Source organism: Phoca vitulina, unplaced genomic scaffold (genome assembly GCF_004348235.1).
Source record: "Phoca vitulina isolate PV1807 unplaced genomic scaffold, GSC_HSeal_1.0 scaffold3, whole genome shotgun sequence".
Lineage (NCBI taxonomy): Eukaryota > Metazoa > Chordata > Mammalia > Carnivora > Phocidae > Phoca > Phoca vitulina.
In genome coordinates, this window is record NW_022589706.1 from 51,919,156 (window position 1) to 51,939,414 (window position 20,259).

General features: G+C 38.0%; 1 protein-coding gene across 1 annotated transcript; it reads left to right on the top strand.

Annotated features, from left to right (window-relative positions):
* The first annotated feature begins 8,294 nt into the window (after positions 1–8,294).
* Positions 8,295–9,235, top strand: LOC116628111 (glyceraldehyde-3-phosphate dehydrogenase-like). Its single transcript, XM_032398223.1, has one exon. It carries the CDS (start codon positions 8,310–8,312, stop codon positions 9,189–9,191), a length of 882 nt encoding a protein of 293 aa, XP_032254114.1. The 5' UTR covers positions 8,295–8,309; the 3' UTR covers positions 9,192–9,235.
* Positions 9,236–20,259: the final 11,024 nt, after the last annotated feature.

A 20,259-nucleotide genomic window follows, 5' to 3' on the forward strand; every position in this document is an offset into this window, starting at 1 on the left:
TAGTTTTCAGAGTATGGGTTTTTATTGCTTTGGTTAGGTTTATTCCTAGGTATATTATTGTTTTTGGTGCAGTTGTAAATGGGATTGTTTTCTTAATTTCTCTGCTGCTTCATTATTGGTGTACAGAAATGCAACAGATTTCTGTACATTGATTTTTATCCTGTGACTTTACTGAATTTATCAGTTCTAGTAGCATTTTTTTTTTTTTTTGGTGGAGTCTTTCAGGTTTTCTATATGTAGTGTGCTGTCATCTGCAAATAGTGAAAGTTTGATTTCTTCCCTGCTGATTTGGATGCCTTTTATTTCTTTTTGTTGTCTGATTGCTGTGAATAGGACTTCCAGTACTATGTTGAACAAAAGTGGTGAAAGTGGGCATCCTTGTTTTGTTCCTGACCTTAGGGGGAAATCTCTCTGTTTTTCCTGCAGGGTATTCTTTATAGGATAGCCATTTTTCTGTTCTCGACTCCCATGAGAAATCCCAATATTCTTATAATCTCCCTTTTTATTTAAGTTTATTCATGCTGCAATTCCCTTATTTGCAATTAAAGCTTTCTAACTAACATGTTAGACCAATCTTCCCTCTGTTGCTATCATTTACCTAAAATGTAAATGAGACCATATTATTGCCTCCCTACTTACAACCCTTTAGTTAATTGCCCGTGTTTAAAGTTCATGACTATATCCTATGCACCTCTGTAAGGTTCTCTTTGCCTCACATATTAAAATTTAGTACAGCTGAACTGCTTGTGGTTCACTGAGCACATGGCATTGCTGGGTTTCCAAAGGTCTTTCTTTTCTTTTCTTTTTTTTTTTTTTTTTAAGATTTTATTTATTTATTTGAGAGAGAGAATGAGATAGAGAGAGAGAGCATGAGAAGGGGGAGGGTCAGAGGGAGAAGCAGACTCCCCGCTGAGCAGGGAGCCCGATGTGGGACTCGATCCCGGGACTCCAGGATCATGACCTGGGCCGAAGGCAATGGCTTAACCAACTGAGCCACCCAGGCGCCCCAAAGGTCTTTGTTTTCATTCTTTTCCTTGAAAGAGCTCTTACTCTTTTTTGTGTCTGCTCTCTTAGTTTTCAGTAGAAGAAGCCTTTCACTTATTTAACATATATCTATTTCACACCACTTTTTGCCAGGTATCATGCAAAGCTATTGGTGTTCCATGGCATGCAGACCTCTATGGTCCTCATGGACCTTCTAATCTACTTAGGAAGACAGATGATGAAAACAAAATAGCAAATGTGTTGAGTGGTGAATATGTGGAGAATGCAGAAGAGGTCAGTGGATACAGAGAAGTCAGTTTGAAGGCTGCTTCAGGAATCCAGGCAAAAAATGACAGTTGCTTGGCTTGTGGTACTGGCAACGGGATGGGGACACTGTTTAGGACATAGAATCAGGGGTGATTGACCATATGTTAGAAGGGAGAAAAAGTCAGAAGTGAGCACCCAGGTTTCTGGCCTAAGCAAGTAGGTGACTATTAATGCCATTTTCTATGATAGGATGCACTGGAGGAAACAGTTTGGGGAAGATGCTGTGTTAGAAGGAACTCTGAGTCGGCACATGATCTACTACTCTGGAGTGCACAAGAGACATGAATTTTTAGGCTGCACTGAGTCTTCCTGCACTGTGCTCTGTTCACCCACAGTGCTCTTACTCTAGCTGAGACTCGTTCATCTAAGAGTTCCCAACAGCTAGCACAGAAACTCACCATGGTAAATCTTCAATAATAGTGTAATGGAGCAAGTTAAATATCTAGTGAGGTTGTCAACCCTGTGTTTGAAATTAAAGACTATGATAGAACTCTATAATTTGTTTTTGCTCATTGAAATACAGGTAAAATATGAACAAGTCAATTCATTTAAATTTTGCACTTTCATGCAAATCTACAAATGACTCATTTTGTATTTTAAACAAGAGGCTATTATATATTCAACAGAGTACAGGAGTTAGAAAATCTCACAAATACATATGGGTTTATTAAGCAAGATGACTTCATTTATTTTAAAAGGAAAATTTGAGTTGAAATTAGAGATAAATTAACTTCTACCATGGTTCTGTCTGCTAAGGCTGTGGTTTAAGAAGTCTTACATACGTTGGCAAATAATCATAACTTCCCCCCGAACATGTTCATAAAGAAATAAACCTCACTGAAGAGAACATCAGATATTTAAGAGAAATGCTTATTTAGACTAGAAGCAATCAATTTTGTCTTCTGCTTGGAAAAGCAAACATAAAGAAAATGGAATTTAAAAAACTCAGAAACAAGTTTCATACGAGATTGCCTCAACCTTAGACAAGTAGCTACAACTCTGTGCACCACTGCTGCTTGATGGAATGAAGAATTCTGTGGTCACAACTGCTGCGGCTATAGTCCTAACTAGGGAACTGCCAACTGAGAATGCCTAAGAAAAAGTGATGGCTATGTTCGGTTCATTAAAAAGAAATCCCTTTATAGCCACTTCTTGTTCAACTATTTTCCAATAATGGCGCCAAGTAATTTGTGAAAACAGGCCCGAGTATGAAAACCGCAATTACTTTTTGGAGAACGTTGCAGTGGTAGCATATTTTTTGCATCATTTAGAGTGAAGGAGGCAGGGGTTGATAATGAGAAAATGAGAGAATGAAGATAAAAAAAGATGATGAAATAAAGGGCGCTGGGTGGCTCAGGTGGTTAAGCATCTGACTCTTGGTTCTGGCTCAGGCCCTGACCTCAGGGTTGTGAGATCGAGCCCCACACATCAGGCTCTGCGCTGAGCGGGGAGTCTGCTTGAGATTCTCTCTCCCTCGGCCCTTCTGGCTTGTGCTTGCTTTCTCTCCCTCTCAAAGAAATAAATCTTTAAAAAAAAAAAAAAAAAAGAAAGAATGAGAAAATAAGCCAATTTATAGTAAAATATCCATCATGAACAGTACAGATTGATGTGACTGAAATATACATATTTCTTTTCCACATTTTTTAATGATTTCTAAGAAGAGAATGAAGTCCGCAAAAATGGAATATGTGTTAATATTCGTAGCCTGTTCATTAAGGGCTTCTAATGTTGCCTTCTAGCCATTCTCTAATAAGCAGGACTCTAAAGAGGAAAGGCTGGGAATCTGAATAAATGAAATTCATATTTAAATTGGATTACATGGGCTTAACATTTCCAGGATCATATTGTAACAATTAAAAGATAACATATTTTCCCCAAGTAGGATCTATTAGATTATCTTGGTTTTCATGAATTTCTTTTTGGGGGGGGGTTGTAATGTCAAGAGATAGGAAATTTTGAGAAACTAATTATAATAGGCAGAATGTAGGCATACCTCTGAGATATTATGGGTTTGGTTCCAGACCCACATCCCAATAATGCAAATATCACAGCAAGACAAGTCAAATTATTGTTTCCCAATGCATAGAAGGTTTACATTATAGTGTAGTCTGTTAAGTGTACAATAGCATTGTGTCTAAAAAAATGTACATACCTTAACTAAAACATACTTTATTGCTAAAAAAAAAAAATGCTAACCACCATCTGAGCTTTCAGCAGGTTATAATCACTGATCATAGCTCACCATAACAAATATAATGATAATGGAAAAGTTTGAAATTGGTGATGATGAGAATTACCAAATGTGGCACAGAAACACAAAGCGAGAAAATGCTGTTTGAAAAAATGTTACTGATACACTTGCTTGTTGCAGGGTTGCCACAAACCTTCAATTTGTGTTTACAGAAAACCAAAAACAGTATCTGCGACGTTCAGTAAAGGAAAACTTAATAAACCAAGTTATGGGAGTGTGCCTGGTTGGGTCAGTCATTAAGTGTCTGCCTTTGGCTCGGGTCATGACCCCAGGGGCCTGGGATGGAGCGCTATTGTTGACAGGCTCCCTGCTCAGCGGGAGCCTCTCCTGCTCCCCATGCTTGTGCATGCACATTCTCTCTGTCAGATAAATAAAATCTTTAAAAATAAAACACAGAATGCTTATAATGCCCTTTTCTCTACCTCCCCGCCCCAAAAATGTTCACATCCTAATCCTTGGAACCTGTGAACAGGTTATTCTACATGGTAAGGGGGAATTAAGGCTGTTAATCAGACTACTGTAAAATATGTAGGTTTTCCTGGATTATCTGGGTGGGCCCGATAGAATCACAAGAGTCCCTTAAACATGGAAGAATAAGGCAGAAGTTTAGAAAAGATTAATAAGAGATGTGAAGAGGAAAGTAGAGATTGGAATGATGTGATTGTTGACTTTCAAAATGGAAAGGGGACATGAGCCCCAAAATGTAGGCAGCCTCTAGAAGTTGGAAAAGGCAAGAAAACAAGGGTATTACCATCTCCAGTTCTGAGAACTTTCCTTTTTTTTTTTTTTTTTTTTCCATTTCTGTACTTTTTTAACTTCTTAAATTTTGAAACTGGTGTTATATACATAGAGACTTATAATTACTTCTGATAAATTACCCCTTCCTCAGTATGTCCTTCTTTATGTAATACTTTGTCTTGAAGTCTCTTTTGTCTAATATTAATATAGCCATGACAGGTTTCTTATACTTTTTACATGGTTTATCTTTTTCCATGTTTTTACTTTGAAAATATTTGTCTTTGTACTTAAGTGACTTTCTTGAAAAAGGCATTTAGTTATATCTTTCTTAAAAATTAAGACATACTCTTTTAATTGGAGTGTTTAGTTCATTTATGTTATTGATATGATTTTGAATCTACCATCTTATTTGTTTCATGTGCTTGAATGCTTTTCCATTTTTCTCTTTGATATTCTGTTCTTGCCTCTTTCATGTCAATTGAATATTTTTATCATTCAGCTTTTTAACTATTTTATTTTTTAGTGGTTGCTCTAGGACTAACATTGTCTTTAATATATCAAAGCTTATTGGTTTTACATCTGACACTTCACACTTCCCATTTAACATTTGATAGATCTTATTTCCCACTTTCCCACTTCTCATTTCATATTTTCACTTTCCATTTCATACATTTAAAACTTACACAGTATAATACCATTTACCCATACCACCCTTTGTACTATTTTTGTATTTGTTCATGTTTTATAAACCTTTCTAAGTTATTCTTCTTGCCTTATTTAGCACTTTAAACATGTTTTCTCATTAACTTATAAGTAGTTAGTGGTAGTTTTTACTGCTCTCAGGTATATGGTGTGTCTGATTGCTTTCAGTACTAGTGCTTTGTCTTTCGTTTCCTCTAGCGTTTGTGCACAGTGTGGTTCCCGCCTTTTTTTTTTTTTTTTTTAACTTATTTGAGAGAGAGAGAGAGAGAGAGCACGCCAGAGCATGAGCAAGAGCTGGGAGGAGGAGGCAGAGGGAGAGGAAGACTCCCTGCTGAGTGGGGAGCCCAACATGGGGCTCCTTCCCAGGACCCTGGGATCATGACCTGAGCCGAAGACAGATGGTGTTACCGACAGAGCCACCCAGGTGTCCCCTGTGTGGTTCTTTTTACATCTATCTCAAGGTTTCATTGAACAGATTGTCTGCAGTGTTTTTCATCAAATGTTTTTCATCAAATTTGTGAAATGTTTGACCGTTATTTTTGAAGGACTTTTCTGCCCTAATCTTTTGTTTGGGAGTATAATTACACATGCTCCTAGTGGTATATTAGACTATCTGATGTTATCCCAGAGCATATGTCCCTGAGGTTCTATTCAGCTTTTTTAACCTTTGTTCTCTTCCTCAGTTTGGATAATTCCAATTCATTAGCCTCAAACTCATTATTATTTTATCTCCAATCTCATTCAAAGAATTTGGCATTTTTTTTCAGTTTTAAAATTTCTATCTTTTTATAGTTTCTATTTTGCTACTATGTTTCTTTGTTTACTTAAGACCATATTTGTTTTTCTTTAAGCATATTCTTTAAATCTTCCTTCATATTAATATAAGCTGCTTTGGGACAAACAAAAACTAAAAGAATTTGTGATCACTAAACCAGCCCTACAAGAAACATTGAAAGGGGTCCTCTAAGCAAAGAAAGAGCCTAAAAGTAACAGACCAGAAAGGAACAGAGACAATATACAGTAACAATCACCTTACAGGCAATACAATATCACTAAATTCATATCTTTCAATAGTTACCCTGAATGTAAATGGGCTAAGTGCCCCAATTAAAAGACACAGGGTATCAGATTGGATAAAAAAACAGGACCCAGGGGTGCCTGGGTGGCTCAGTCGTTGACTGTCTGCCTTCAGCTCAGGTCATGATCCTGGGGTCCTGGGATTGAGCCCCACATCAGGCTCTCTGCTCAGCGGGAAGCCTGCTTCTCCCTCTCCCACTCCCCCTGCTTGTGTTCCCTCTCTCACGGTCTCTCTCTCTGTCAAATAAATAAATAAAATCTTTAAAACAAACAACCAAGACTCATTGATATGCTGTCTGAAAGAGACTGATTTTAGACCCAAAGTCACCTCCAGATTGAAAGTGAGGGGGTGGAAAACAATTTACCATGCTAATGGACACCAAAAGAAAGCTGGGGTGGTAATCTTTATATCAGACAAATTAGATTTTAAACCAAAGACTATAATAAGAGATGAGGAAGGACACTACATCATACTTAAAGGATCTATCCAACAATAAGATCTAACAGTTATAAATATTTATGCCCCTAACATGATCAAAGAAACACATCGACAATAATACAATAATAGTAGGGGACTTTAACACCCTCCTCACCGAAATGGATAGATCATCTAAGCAAAAAATCAACAAGGAAATAAGGGCTTTAAATGACACACTGGACCAAATGGACTTCACAGATATATTCAGAATATTCCATCCCAAAGCAACAGAGTACACATTCTTCTCTAGTGCCCATGGAACATTCTCCAGAATAGATCACATCCTAGGTCACAAATCAGGTCTCAACCGGTACCAAAAGATTGGGATCATTCCCTGAATATTTTCAGACCACAATGTTTTGAAACTAGAACTCAATCACAAGAGGAAAGTTGGAAAGAACTCAAGTACATGGAGGCTAAAGAGCATCCTACTAAAGAATGAATGGGTCAACCAGGAAATTAAAGAATTAAAAAAATTCGTGGAAACCAATGAAAATGAAAACACAACTGTTCCAAATCTTTGGGATGCAGCAAAGGCAGTCCTAAGAGGAAAGTATATAGCAATACAAGCCTTTCTCAAGAAACAAGAAAGGTCTCAAATACACAACCTAACCCTACACCTAAAGGAGCTGGAGAAAGAACAGCAAATAAAGCCTAAACCCAGCAGAAGAAGAGAGATAATAAAGATCAGAGCAGAAATCAATGAAATAGAAACCAAAAGAACAGTAGAACAGATCAAAGAAACTAGGAGCTGGTTCTTTGAAAGAATTAACAAGATTGATAAATCCCTGGCCAGACTTATCAAAACGGAAAGAGAAAAGACCCAAATAAATAAAATCATGAATGAAAGAGGGGAGCTCACCACCAACACCAAATAAATACAAACAATTATAAGAGCATATTATGAGAAAGCATATGCTATCAAATTAGACAATCTGGAAGAAATGGATGCATTCCTAGAGATGTATAAACTACCAAAACTGAACCAGGAAGAAATAGAAAACCTGAACAGACCCATAACCAGTAAGGAAATTGAAGCAGTAATCAAAAATCTCCCAACAAAAAAGAGCCCAGGACCAGATGGCTTCCCAGGGGAATTCTACCAAACATTTAAAGAAGAATTAATACCTATTCTTCTGAAACTTCCAAAAAATAGAAATGGAAGGAAAACTTCCAAACTCGTTTTATGAGGCCACCATTACCTTGATCCCAAAACCAGACAAAGACCCCATCAAAAAGAATTACAGACCAATATCCCTGATGAAGATGGATGCAAAAATTCTCACCAAAATACTAGCCAATAGGATCCAACAGTACATTAAAAGGATTATTCACCACGACCAAGTGGGATTTATCCCTGGGCTGCAAGGTTGGTTCAACATCCCCAAATCAATCAGTGTGATACAATACGTTAATAAAAGAAAGAATAAGAACTATATGATACTCTTAATAAATGCAGAAAAAGCATTTGACAAAGTACAGCATCCTTTCTTGATTAAAACTCTTCAGAGTGTAGGGATAGAGTGTACATACCTCAATATCATAAAAGCCACCTATGAGGCTCTCTGCTCCTCCCTGTTCCACAGATAACCGCATCTTCTGGTGCAGTGCCAGCCGCGTCCCCAAGACACGATAGTGAAGGTCGGAGTGAACGGATTTGGCCCTATTGGGCGCCTGGTCACCAGGGCTGCTTTTAACTCTGGCAAAGTGGATGTTGTCACCATCAATGACCCTTTCATTGACCTCAACTACATGGTCTACATGTTCCAGTATGATTCCACCCATGGCAAATTCCACAGCACAGTCAAGGCTGAGAACGGGAAGCTTGTCATCAATGGAAAGTTCATCTCCATCTTCCAGGAGCGAGATCCTGCCAACATCAAATGGGGTGATGCTGGTGCTCAGTATGTTGTGGAGTCCACTGGGGTCTTCACCACCATGGAGAAGGCTGGGGCTCATTTGAAGGGCAGGGCCAAGAGGGTTATCATCTCTGCTCCCTCTGCTGATGCCCCTTTGTTCGTGATGGGTGTGAACCATGAGAAGTATGACAACTCCCTCAAGATTGTCAGCAATGCCTCCTGCACCACCAACTGCTTGGCTCCTCTGGCCAAGGTTATCCATGACAACTTTGGCATCGTGGAGGGACTCATGACCACCATCCATGCCATCACTGCCACCCAGAAGACCGTGGACGGCCCCTCTGGGAAGCTGTGGCATGATGGCCAAGGGGCTACCCAGAACATTATCCCTGCTTCCACTGGCGCTGCCAAGGCTGTGGGCAAGGTCATCCCTGAGCTGAACAGGAAGCTCACTGGCATGGCCTTCCGTATCCCCACCCCCAACGTGTCCGTCGTGGATCTGATCTGCTGCCTGGAGAAAGCTACCAAATATGACGACATCAAGAAGGTGGTGAAGCAGGCATCAGAGGGCCCCCTCAAGGGCATACTGGGGTACACTGAGGACCAGTTTGTCTCCTGCGACTTTAACAGTGACACCCACTCCTCCACCTTCGATGCTGGGGCTGGCATTGCTCTCAACGACTACTTTGTCAAGCTCATTTCCTGGTATGACAATGAATTCGGCTACAGCAACCGGGTGGTGGACCTTATGGTCCACATGGCCTCCAAGGAGTAAGAGCCCCCTGGACCACCAGCCCCAATGAGAGCAAGAGGAAGAGAGAGGCCCTCAGCTGCTGGGGAGTCCCTGCCCCAACTTATCCCCACAAACACTAAGAATCTCCTGACCTCCATCATTTCCATCCCAGACCCCCTGAAGAAGGGGAGGGGCTTTGGGAGCCCTACCTTGTCATGTACCATCAATAAGGTATACTGTACCCAGCCAAAAAAAAAAAAAAAAAAAAAGGCCATCTATGAAAAACCCACAGCGAATATCATTCTCAATGGGGAAAAATTGAGACCTTTTCTCCTAAGGTCAGGAACACGGCAGGGATGTCCAATCTCACCACTGCAATTCAACATAGTACTAGAACTCCTAGCCTCAGCAATCAGACAACAAAAAGAAAACGCATCTGAATCAGCAAAGAAGAAATGAAACTCACTCTTTGCAGATGATATGATACTTTATGTGGGAAACCCAAAAGATTCCACCCCAAAACTGCTAGAACTCATACAGGAATTCAGTAAAGTGACAGGATATAAAATCAATGCACAAAAATCAGTTGCATTTCTATACACTAACAAGACAGAGGAGAAATTAAGGAGTCGATCTCATTTACAACTGCACCCAAAACCATAAGATACCTAGGAATAAATCTAACCAAAGAGGCAAAGAACCTGTACTCAGAAAACTATAGAATACTCATGAAAGAAATTGAGGAAGACACAAAGAAATGGAAAAACATTCCATGCTCATGGATTGGAAGAACAAATATTGTGAAGATGTCTATGCTACCTAGAGCAATCTACACATTTAATGCAATCCCTATTAAAATACCATCAACTTTTTTCAAAGAAATGGAACAAATAATCCTAAAATTTGTATGGAACCAGAAAAGACCCCAAATAGCCAGAGGAATGTTGAAAAAGAAAAAGCTGGTGGCATTACAATTCCAGACTTCCAGCTCTATTACAAAGCTGTCATCATCAAGACAGTATGGTACTGGCACAAAAACAGACACATAGAACAGAGAGCCCAGAAATGGACCCTCAATTCTATGGTCAAGTAATCTTCAACAAAGCAGGAAAGAATGTCCAATGGAAAAAATACAGTCTCTTCAACAAATGGTGTTGGGAAAATTGGACAGCCACATGCAGAAGAATGAAACTGGACCATTTCCTTACACCACACACAAAAATAGACTCAAAATGGATGAAGGACCTCAATGTGAGACAGGAATCCATCAAAATCCTAGAGGAGATCACAGGCAGCAACCTCTTCCACCTCAGCCGCAGTAACTGCTTCCTAGAAACATTGCCAAAGGCAAGGGAAGCAAGGGCAAAAATGAACTATTGGGATTTCATCAATATAAAAAGCTTTTGCAAAGCAAAGGAAATAGTCAACAAAACCAAAAGACAACTGACAGAATGGGAGAAGATATTTGCAAATGACATATCAGATAAAGGGCTAGTATCCAAAATCTATAAAGAACTTATCAAACTCAACACCCAAAGAACAAATAATCCAATCAAGAAATGGGCAGAAAACATGAACAGACATTTCTGCAAAGAAGACATCCAAACGGCCAACAGATGCATGAAAAAGTGCTCAACATCACTTGGCATCAGGGAAATCCAAATCAAAACCACAATGATATACCACCTTACACCAGTCAGAATGACTAAAATTAACAAGTCAGGAAACGACAGATGTTGGCGAGGATGTGGAGAAAGGGGAACCCTTCTATACTGTTGGTGGGAATGCAAGCTGGTGCAGCCACTCTGGAAAACAGTATGGAGATTCCTCAAAAAGTTGAAAATAGAGCTACCCTTACCAAATTTAGATTTTCTTGGGGAAAAAAATGTTTCTTCATTTGTTATATACCCTTAGAACCATTTCCAGAGACTTTCACTAGTTTCCCTGGGGGAGCAAGTCCATGGCGTTCCTCATATTATCATGCCAAAGGAACTACAAGGTTTCTTTTTTGGGATGATGAAAATGTTCCAAAATTAGATATGGTGATGGTTGCCTGACTATACTAAAAAACATTCAATCTTATACCTTAATCAGATGAACATTATGGAATTTAAATTACATCTCAGTAATTTTGCCATTAAAAAAAGAATATATGAGGCTTACCAAAATGTGGTTACTGTGTTGAGAAGGGAAAAGAGAAGAGAGGTTAAGCAGTGCTAGAACCTCCCAGGTTCCATACCCCACTAGTGAAAAGGCTTCATCACCACCTTTTTAAACATCAAAACACCCAGCTAAGATGCTAAAAAGACTACACTCTAGACATATAGATCTCATTGGAGAGTAAGATCTACTCTAGATCCACCTGTACAGAGCCTAATATCCAAGTCCTTATAAGAGCAATAAAAGACAGCATTTAGAGGGATTCAGTCCCTCCAAGTTACAGGGGCTTGAGAAACACTGCTTTTCACTCATCCACCCTAAGGAAAGGCAAAATTAAGCTCACACAAGTTTAAGATGAATTTGGCCAATAATTGAAGTGACAACTGAAAAAAAGTCAAATCTTTATAGGAATATAATGGAATGCAGTGTTTTTTTTTTTTAAATAACATTCAATAGTGTCCAGTATACAATGAAAAAGTTACTACATATGAAAAGAAACTGAAAAATGTCACCGATAATCCAGATAAAAATCAGTCACTAGAAACCAACTTTGAGATGGCCCTCGCATACTATTTAGTAGAACAAAGACTAGAAGGCAACTTATATATTTTTTATTAACATATAAGGTATTATTTGTTTCAGGGGTACAGGTCTGTGATTCATCAGTCTTACACAATTCACAACACTCACCAGAGCACATACCCTCCCCAGTGTCCATCACCCAGACACCCCATCCCTGCCAGCCCCCTCCACTCCAGCAAACTTCAGTTTGTTTCCTGAGATTAATAGTCTCTTATGGTTTGTCTCGCTCTCTGCTTTCATCTTGTTTCATTTTTTCCTCCCTTCCCCTATGATTCTCTGCCTTGTTTCTCAAATTCCACATATCAGTGAGATCAAATGATAATTGTCTTTCTCTGATTAACTTATTTCACTTAGCATAATACCCTCTAGTTCCATCCACATTGTTGCAAAAGGCAAGATTTCATTTTTTGATTGCTGCATAATATTCCATTGTATATATACACACCACATCTTCTTTATCCATTCATCCTTTGATGGACATCTAGGATCTTTCCATAGTTTGGCTATTGTGGACATTGCTGCTATAAACATTGGGGTGCATGTGCCCCTTCAGATCACTACATTTGTATCTTTGGAGTAAATACCCAGTAGTGCAATTGCTGGATCGTAGGGTAGTTCTAAACTTGGATAGTCTGTGGTATTTAAAACAAGACCCACTCACTCCTTACTCCCAGCTCAGCAAGACAAGTATAAGTACAAAGGACTCCCTTTTCCCTCCTCTCTCAGTTGGTAGGGCTACCCAGCAGAGGGCCAGGATGCCAGCATTTCTCCTCCTACCTTTATCTACCTGTTACTGAGGCTAAGCTCCAGGTGAGTGTGGCTGAAAAGTAAGTGCCCCTTTTCTGCCCAGCTCCTGCTCATGGGATATAGGTTCAACCTTGGGCATGGCATCACTGAGAAAACTTGAGCCCTAACTGCCCTTGCTGTGGTTTGTGCGTAGGAGCTCAAGGACAAGAGAGGCACACCAAGGTGACCTGGGCCTGATGTCTGCTCCCGCCACTGAGTGCTCAGCTCTATTTCACTCTTAATTTCTTAGGAGAAAGTATAGGGGTAATCTTCATGACAATGGATTCCTAGATATGACACGAGGATGATAAACAACAAAAGAGAAAACAGATAAATGGACTTCATCAAAACTAGCGTCCTTTGTAGGACAAAGGTTTTTACCAAGAGCTTGAAAAGACAACCCCTAGAGTAGGAGAAAATATTTGCAAATTATATCTGATAAGGGTCTTGTAACCAAAATATATAGAACTCTGACAACTCAACAATAAAAAGACAACTGAATTAAAAAAAGGGGGGGGGGGATAAAGGATCTGAATAGATATTTCTCCAAGGAAGGTATATAAGCTGACAAAAAACACATGATGCTTGACCTCATTAGTCATCAGGGAGATGCAAACCAAAACCACAATGAGGCACCACTTCATACCCATTTGGATGACTACAATCTCAAAGTTGGATAATGTGTTGAGAATGTGGAGAAATTAAAACCTTCATAAACTGATTGTGGGGGATATAAAATGATGCAGTCACTTTGAAAAATGGTCTGGAAATTCCTCAGATGGTTAAATATAGTTACTATGTGATCCAGCAGCTCCACTCCTAGATTTCTTCCCAAGAGAGATGAAACTTTATGTCTACACAAAAACTTTTAAACAAACGTTTATAGCAGCACAACTCATAATAGCCAAATAGTACAAACAACCTAATTGCCCATCAGCTGATGAATGGATAAACAAAATGTGATATATCCGTATAGAATACTGGGAATGAAGTAAGGATACATGTTTAACATGTGGAACCTTGAAACCATTATGCTAAATGACCACCTATTACATGATTCTATTCATGTGAAATATCCAGAATAAGCCAAGCTATGGAGACAAAGTAGCTTAGTGGTTGCCTATGTTTAGGGAAATGGGGGAATCAGTGGGGTGATAGCTAAAGGGTATAGCATTTCTTTCTTTCCTTTTTTTTTTTTTTTTTTTAAGATTTACTTATTTTAGAGAGAGTGCACATGCATACACATGGAGGAGAGTGGGCAGAAAGAGAATCTTAAGCAGACTCTCCACTGAGTGTGGAGCCCAATGCTGGGCTTGATCCCACAACCCCAAGATCATGACCTGAGCTGAAACCAAGGGTCGGTTGCTTAACCAACTGAGCCACCCAGGGGTTCTGGAATTTCTTTTTGAGGGGATGAAAGGTTCTAAAATTGACAGTGCTGATGATTGCATGTATCTGTGGATAGATTAATATTTTAAATAGAGGCATTATATGGTGTGTGAATTTTATTTTAATAAAGCTATTATCAAAAAGAAAAATTATGCATAAGCAGGGCTTATATGTCTTTTGCACTCTGCATGCACAGCCAATCTTTGTCCTAGATCAAATGGGAAGCTCATTGTCTCCTGAGCACATTTCCTACTACCATGCATATTCTCCTCCTCCACCCCATACCCTATGCTGCAAATTCCTCCATATAGTGGGGCCACTGTGCTCTGCATGGATTGCAGCTTGTTGCAGTTGAGGTCAGCACATTTTCTACAAATAGAGCCAGGGTGACCTTGGGGCTTAGCTTCTGAGGTTCCTCATTCAGAGGGATTCAAATTTAACTGTTGTCTAATGCCTGAAAGCAGGTACCTCATTAATGGTTTCTTACAGCAGGAATTCTAGCATGGTATTTGATTTTCCTGTTATTCCTTCATACCTGAAAGAGGATATACTCTTGATACATAAACAGAATTACAAATACCTAAAATATAAAAGCTCTGCCTATAAGTGTTGACAATAATTATTTAAAAATATCACTGTCATATTTTTAAATGACTAGTCTTTAATTTTTAAATATTTGTATTCCGCTTTCCTATAACTTCATGGTAGTTTCTTTTTACCTGTTCTCAAAGTTGATTTTGAGATGAAAATTAATCAGTATTAGAAAAACTAAGTGTTTGAAAATACCAACTTAATTTTAAATTTGTAGAAGTGAGCAAAATATTTTTTTGAGCTAATTGACTTAATTGTAGTCAGTCTTGAATAATGCCTTTATTTCTTTGGAAAGTAGATTTTATTTGTCTTGACTAAGTATTGGATTTAAGCTTTTATTCTAGTAGCTCCATACACTTATTATTTTATTTTTCACTCTTACCTATTCCAATAAATACTTCATTGTTTTAATAGTCTTAGGTTCTCCAGTGCTTTTAATTATTGCAATTAATGTTTATTTAGACTTTGAGCTTAATATTTTTATTCTTTTGATATTTACCTTCTAGCATTATTCACATGCAAGATCATATTGGCATTATTCACATGCAAGATCATATCTGCATAGAGCTGTGCCTACACTGATCAGGTTAGGTCTATATGTTCTTTAACAGAAAAACAAGACCCTTAGGATAGTCTCATCAACACTTGTGATGTTATAGGGAATTAAAAAATCAAACCGTACAGAACCTTTAAGTTGTTTTCACATTGGTTTTCTCATTCTCGATATCCCAGAGTTTAATTAGTGCTATTCAAACATCCTTTTGATTGAATCGATTGGATAGCAGCCAAATTGCTGCCCAGTTTAGTCAAACCACCATTTGGAATACTCAAATGGGGGACTAAGATAGAAAGATCTGATGAACTCAGTTTGATGTCATACATAAACTCTAATTTGGTTGAGGATAAAAGGAACTAGCAAAGAAAAGTTTTCTGGTAACAGAAATTTATTCTCAGTCTATTTCTGAACCAAATTTTTTTTTTTTTTAAAGAAAGACATCTGATTACCTATTAGAAAGCTCACTTCTGATTGTCACTTCAAATATGGAGACTTTCAACAGGTTAATGTGTAATGAATGGTGATAAATTACCTATTTCTCCCTGTTCTGCTTTATTCAAAGTACTGCCATGTGAATTCTATACAAGATGTGCTCTGAAAAAGGAGTCCAATTAAAGGGATATGCAGGATACAAACACTGGCTATTTCTGTTATTCTATTTTTTTGTCCTCTTCAGATATCAGGACTCTACTTCCTTCCCACAAATAAAATTTGGTGTAAAATCATAGCTCTTAAAAAAAAGAAACAAACAAACAAACAAAGAATAAAAAACAACAACAGAAAAACAACTCTGGAGCACCTGGGTGGCTCAGTAGGTTAAGTGTCTGCCTTTGGCTCAGGTCATGATCCAGGGTCCTGGGATCGAGTCCCACATCGGGCTCCCTGCTCAATGGGGAGCATGCTTCTCCCTCTCCCTCCGCCTGCTGCTCCCACTGCTTGTGCTCTCTCTGTGTGTCAAATAAATAAATCTTAAAAAAACAAAAAACAAAAAAAACTTTGACATGAGTGACTGTAGATGAGTGCTGATACCAGCCATATCATATACTTCGATTGCTTTACAGCTTGTAAATCACTTTCCTATACTTCTCATTTCATTTGCTCTGGACAACAATTTATACATTGGTAGTTAGAAGATTATAAAATAATTTTACAAATAAGAAAGCTGAGGCTTAGAGTACCAATGGTACTTGAAATTCTTTGAGATTAAAATACAAAACCTGACTCCAGACTAGAGTGTTTCTCGTTAATTGAATAGTCCAGATCATCACCATTGATAGATAAGGTAGATAGCTTTCTCCTGATGGAGTAAGCAATCTCTTAGAACAGTGCAAAGAGTATGAACTTTGTTATAACATAAACGTAGAAAAATTAAGACAACTGGCCAAACCTAAACATTTGAATTCAAAACGCATGTTATTACTTCTGTTTTTTAGAATATGTCATTTTTTCAGTCATGGCTAATTTATAAGGAGTGTTTAAATTTTTGATTCTACAAACATTGACTGATATAACAAGTTAGAGGAAGAAATTAAAAAAAAGCCCACCTTAAAAAAAAAAAAAAAACACCTAACTCTGCTTAACCTATAGTCATGTGGCATAATAGTAGTAACCCATTGTTCCTAACATACTGTTATATTGTTAATTATAGTAATTTGACTAGCATTAGTAACATATTACTTCATTCAAAGAAACTTTTATTGATCTAGGCACTGTTCTAAACATTGGGGTAAGATAATGAAAATGCAGACAAAATATTTGCCTTCATGGAATGTAATTCTAGTGGGATAGAAAAGATGATAATTATATTTTAATAAATAGTTACTTGTTAGGTAGTGGTAATTGCTTTCTGATGTAAAAGTTTTTAGTGAACCCTCTTCATGCAGATAATTTACACTGGGTGAGACCTGAGGAGTCCATGTCTTTTTAAATTGTGTGTGGCAGGGCACCTGAGCGGCTTAGTCAGTTAAGCATCTGACTCTTGATTTCAGCTCCGGTCATTATCTCAGCGTTGTGAGTTCATGCCCAGCATGGAGCCTACTTAAAAAGAAATAAAAATTGTGTGTGGCATATCTATTCTGGTACGCAGTCTTCTAGTAGATACAATTATATAATTTTAAGGACATTTGAGCCACTATAACCCAAGGAAAATTGTTTTATAATGAGCAGCCCATCCCAATACCATTTGTTTCTTAAAGCTTCATATGTTTTTTTATGAAAAAAGTCACTGAATACCCAGGAGAATTAGACTTGAGATTCTGCTGTGTTCATTTTTACCTTGGAGTCAATAAAAAATATTTCTAACTTAATCACAGAAAAAGTAGAACAGCTATGGGAAACAAAAAAAATAAAAGCACACAGGGATTGTGCAGCATATAGAACAACAGGGAATAACCACAAAGTGTATAAACACTAGATGAAGCAACCCCTCTTCTTTTGGTGAGGTGAGAGGGTGCTAATAGTAAGAGAAAACACCATTTTCCCTTGCTATTAACTTTCTTCTTTCATCTGTTATATAGCCTTCATAATGTACTAAGATGTGTACAATATTTAAGAAATTGACATTTTCAAGGTATCTAAAAGAAGCGTTGTTCTATGCATTGGTAGGCAGAACAATGTATGTTAAGTTTCAAATAAGGAATCTGGAATTCTTACTAAGATTACTGATTTGTAGTATAACTGGAGAAGTGGTGAGGACTTTTCTCAAAGACAATTTTCTTTTAACTATCAACTCATGTTTTGGGTCATTCTTAAATTTACTCCGAAGTTGTCAAATGCCAATAAAATCTATTGGCATTTAAATAACTTCGCAGTGAGCTAACCAAAAAAGTCTCAAGACTGTATAGACACTTACTAGTAATATCTCTCTATACTGTAGCTATGTGGTCTCATTGTTCATTGCTCAGCAACCTGGCCTGGCTAGTTTAATTAACAAAAGTGATTTCTCCCAATTTTTTTGAGGAGGAAGTGATCAATGTCATTGTAAAAGGAAAAAAGTCAGATTCATACGCATACTACTAAAAATGTTAACACGAAGTGAGCTTAACATTTCTCTTACTGTTAGCACCCTCTCCCCTCAAGTGCTATGCTGAACAGTTTACATGGATTTCCTCATTTAATTTTTATAACAGTACATGAAGTCCTCATTTTTTTATAGATCAGAAAACTGTGCCTTAGAGTTTCCTAGTAAGCAGAATCTGATTATCAAGTCAAGCATTTTGATCCAGAGCTACCCCTAAACCAGTTCTCTACTATCAACAAGGAAGCAGTGACTTATAAATGGATATATATTTTCCATACTGCTACTTTCAATTATATTTAGCACTTGTCTGACTATTGAAATGCAATTTCACTTAAACTGAATTAAGAGTAGTATAGAGGTAGAAGATGTTGATACCCTTTTTGATAGTTAAAAAGGATCTGCATGCTTGAGGTTGGAAGGCATAATACTATAAATTGGCAGTATTTTGGGGTCACTGGCTCAGAACTTAAGCCTATAGTATTATCTTCATGAAAAAGTCTTTACGGCTATAGTTTCATCATAACTGGCCATCTTAGATGTGCGGGCTTTGTCTTAAAAGGGATGGAAAAATCGGAACAATATAATGGAAATGGCAACTCAAATCATTTGCAAAATGAAATGAATTGTGAAATATTTCCACGTGAAAAGTAGCTCTTTATAATCAATTGAGAGTAAGCTGAAACCTTATATCTTTCTCTTTCTGTCTCTCTCTCTGTAAATCCACGAAACACCTAAAAATATACATATCAGGTAGGGATCTGGAGAAAGCTATATGGCACTTGGACTATGCTAGACTAGTGCATCGCTTTGCTATTGGGTCGAACAGAAGAGATTTCTCAAAACCAAAATAAAACCCGACTACCTATGCATAATTTTGTGAGCTACCTTAAGCTCTACTTCATTTCAAATATATCTTCCATGCTAACTTGGGTTAAAGAACAATCACTGAGTAATTTCTTATGTTCTGTAAGTATGGACTGATTGAACCTATTAAGAAACGTGAGTCTGCCTTTTGTTTCTGTTTGCTATTAAGACATGATGTATACTGAGTGCCTGGATAATATGTATCTTACAAAGCATGATGAAATGTTTCAGTGCACTGTTACTTAACAGGAGTCCTATATCTATACATGTAGTAGGTAAGATGATGTGCTTTTAAATTTCTTCCATTAACAATTCGATGATAAGCAGCATTGTTCACTTATTCTTTTAACCATTTACTCAACAGATATTTGAGCACTTACTATGATAAATAAGACACAGCCTGTCCTTGGCTTCATGGAGTGACAGACAGTGCTCCTAAATATGTATTTAATGGGGTCTATGGTACACCACACTAGGGTCTACCAGGATTTCCAGACTTTCTTTCTTACCACGAACATGGCAGGCTCTGCGTGTGCCTTACCTCATATCTTCTCAGCCTATTCCCACAATCCTCCACCACCTCAAACATTGTTGTAAAAGGTTGGTGTGGACAGGTGTAACCTGACACCACCTCATTTCAGCTGCATTGAGAACTTCATTTTCTGCCTCAGCGCTTCTCTGCCATATCTGCATGGGTCACCTGTGAAAATTCTCGGTCATTCTGATGAATGTTCTAAGCTGGGAGGATGAGGTAGTTATCATCCCATGAGATAGGCCTAGACAATGGGGATAGGAGTTGGTAGCTAAATACTACTCTTTTCTATCCATAGACAAAGAATTTTAAGGTTCTAAATGGTTTCCCTCAGGGAACCATTCTAGAGGCTGAGCATATCCCCAAATAAAATACATATATGCAAGCCCTGTCTCAGTCTCTGCTTATAGGGGAAGCCCAGGCTGGAATAGTCGGTACTCTAAATAGCTCCAGTAGCATTTTTTTAAAATTTTATTTTATTTTTAGCAGACCTCAAGATGGGACTCTAGAAGTGGTAATTCTATAAGGGTGATATGACCCTTGGCATGTGGAGTAACATTGGTAAAATTAAGACTTTGATGATGGGTTGAGAAGAGTACTGGAGATAAGTCATCAGCTTATACGGTAACAG

Excerpts from the sequence above, each read along its gene's own strand:
- LOC116628111 (XM_032398223.1), top strand. The coding sequence starts at position 8,310 with ATGGTCTACATGTTCCAGTATGATTCCACCCATGGCAAATTCCACAGC.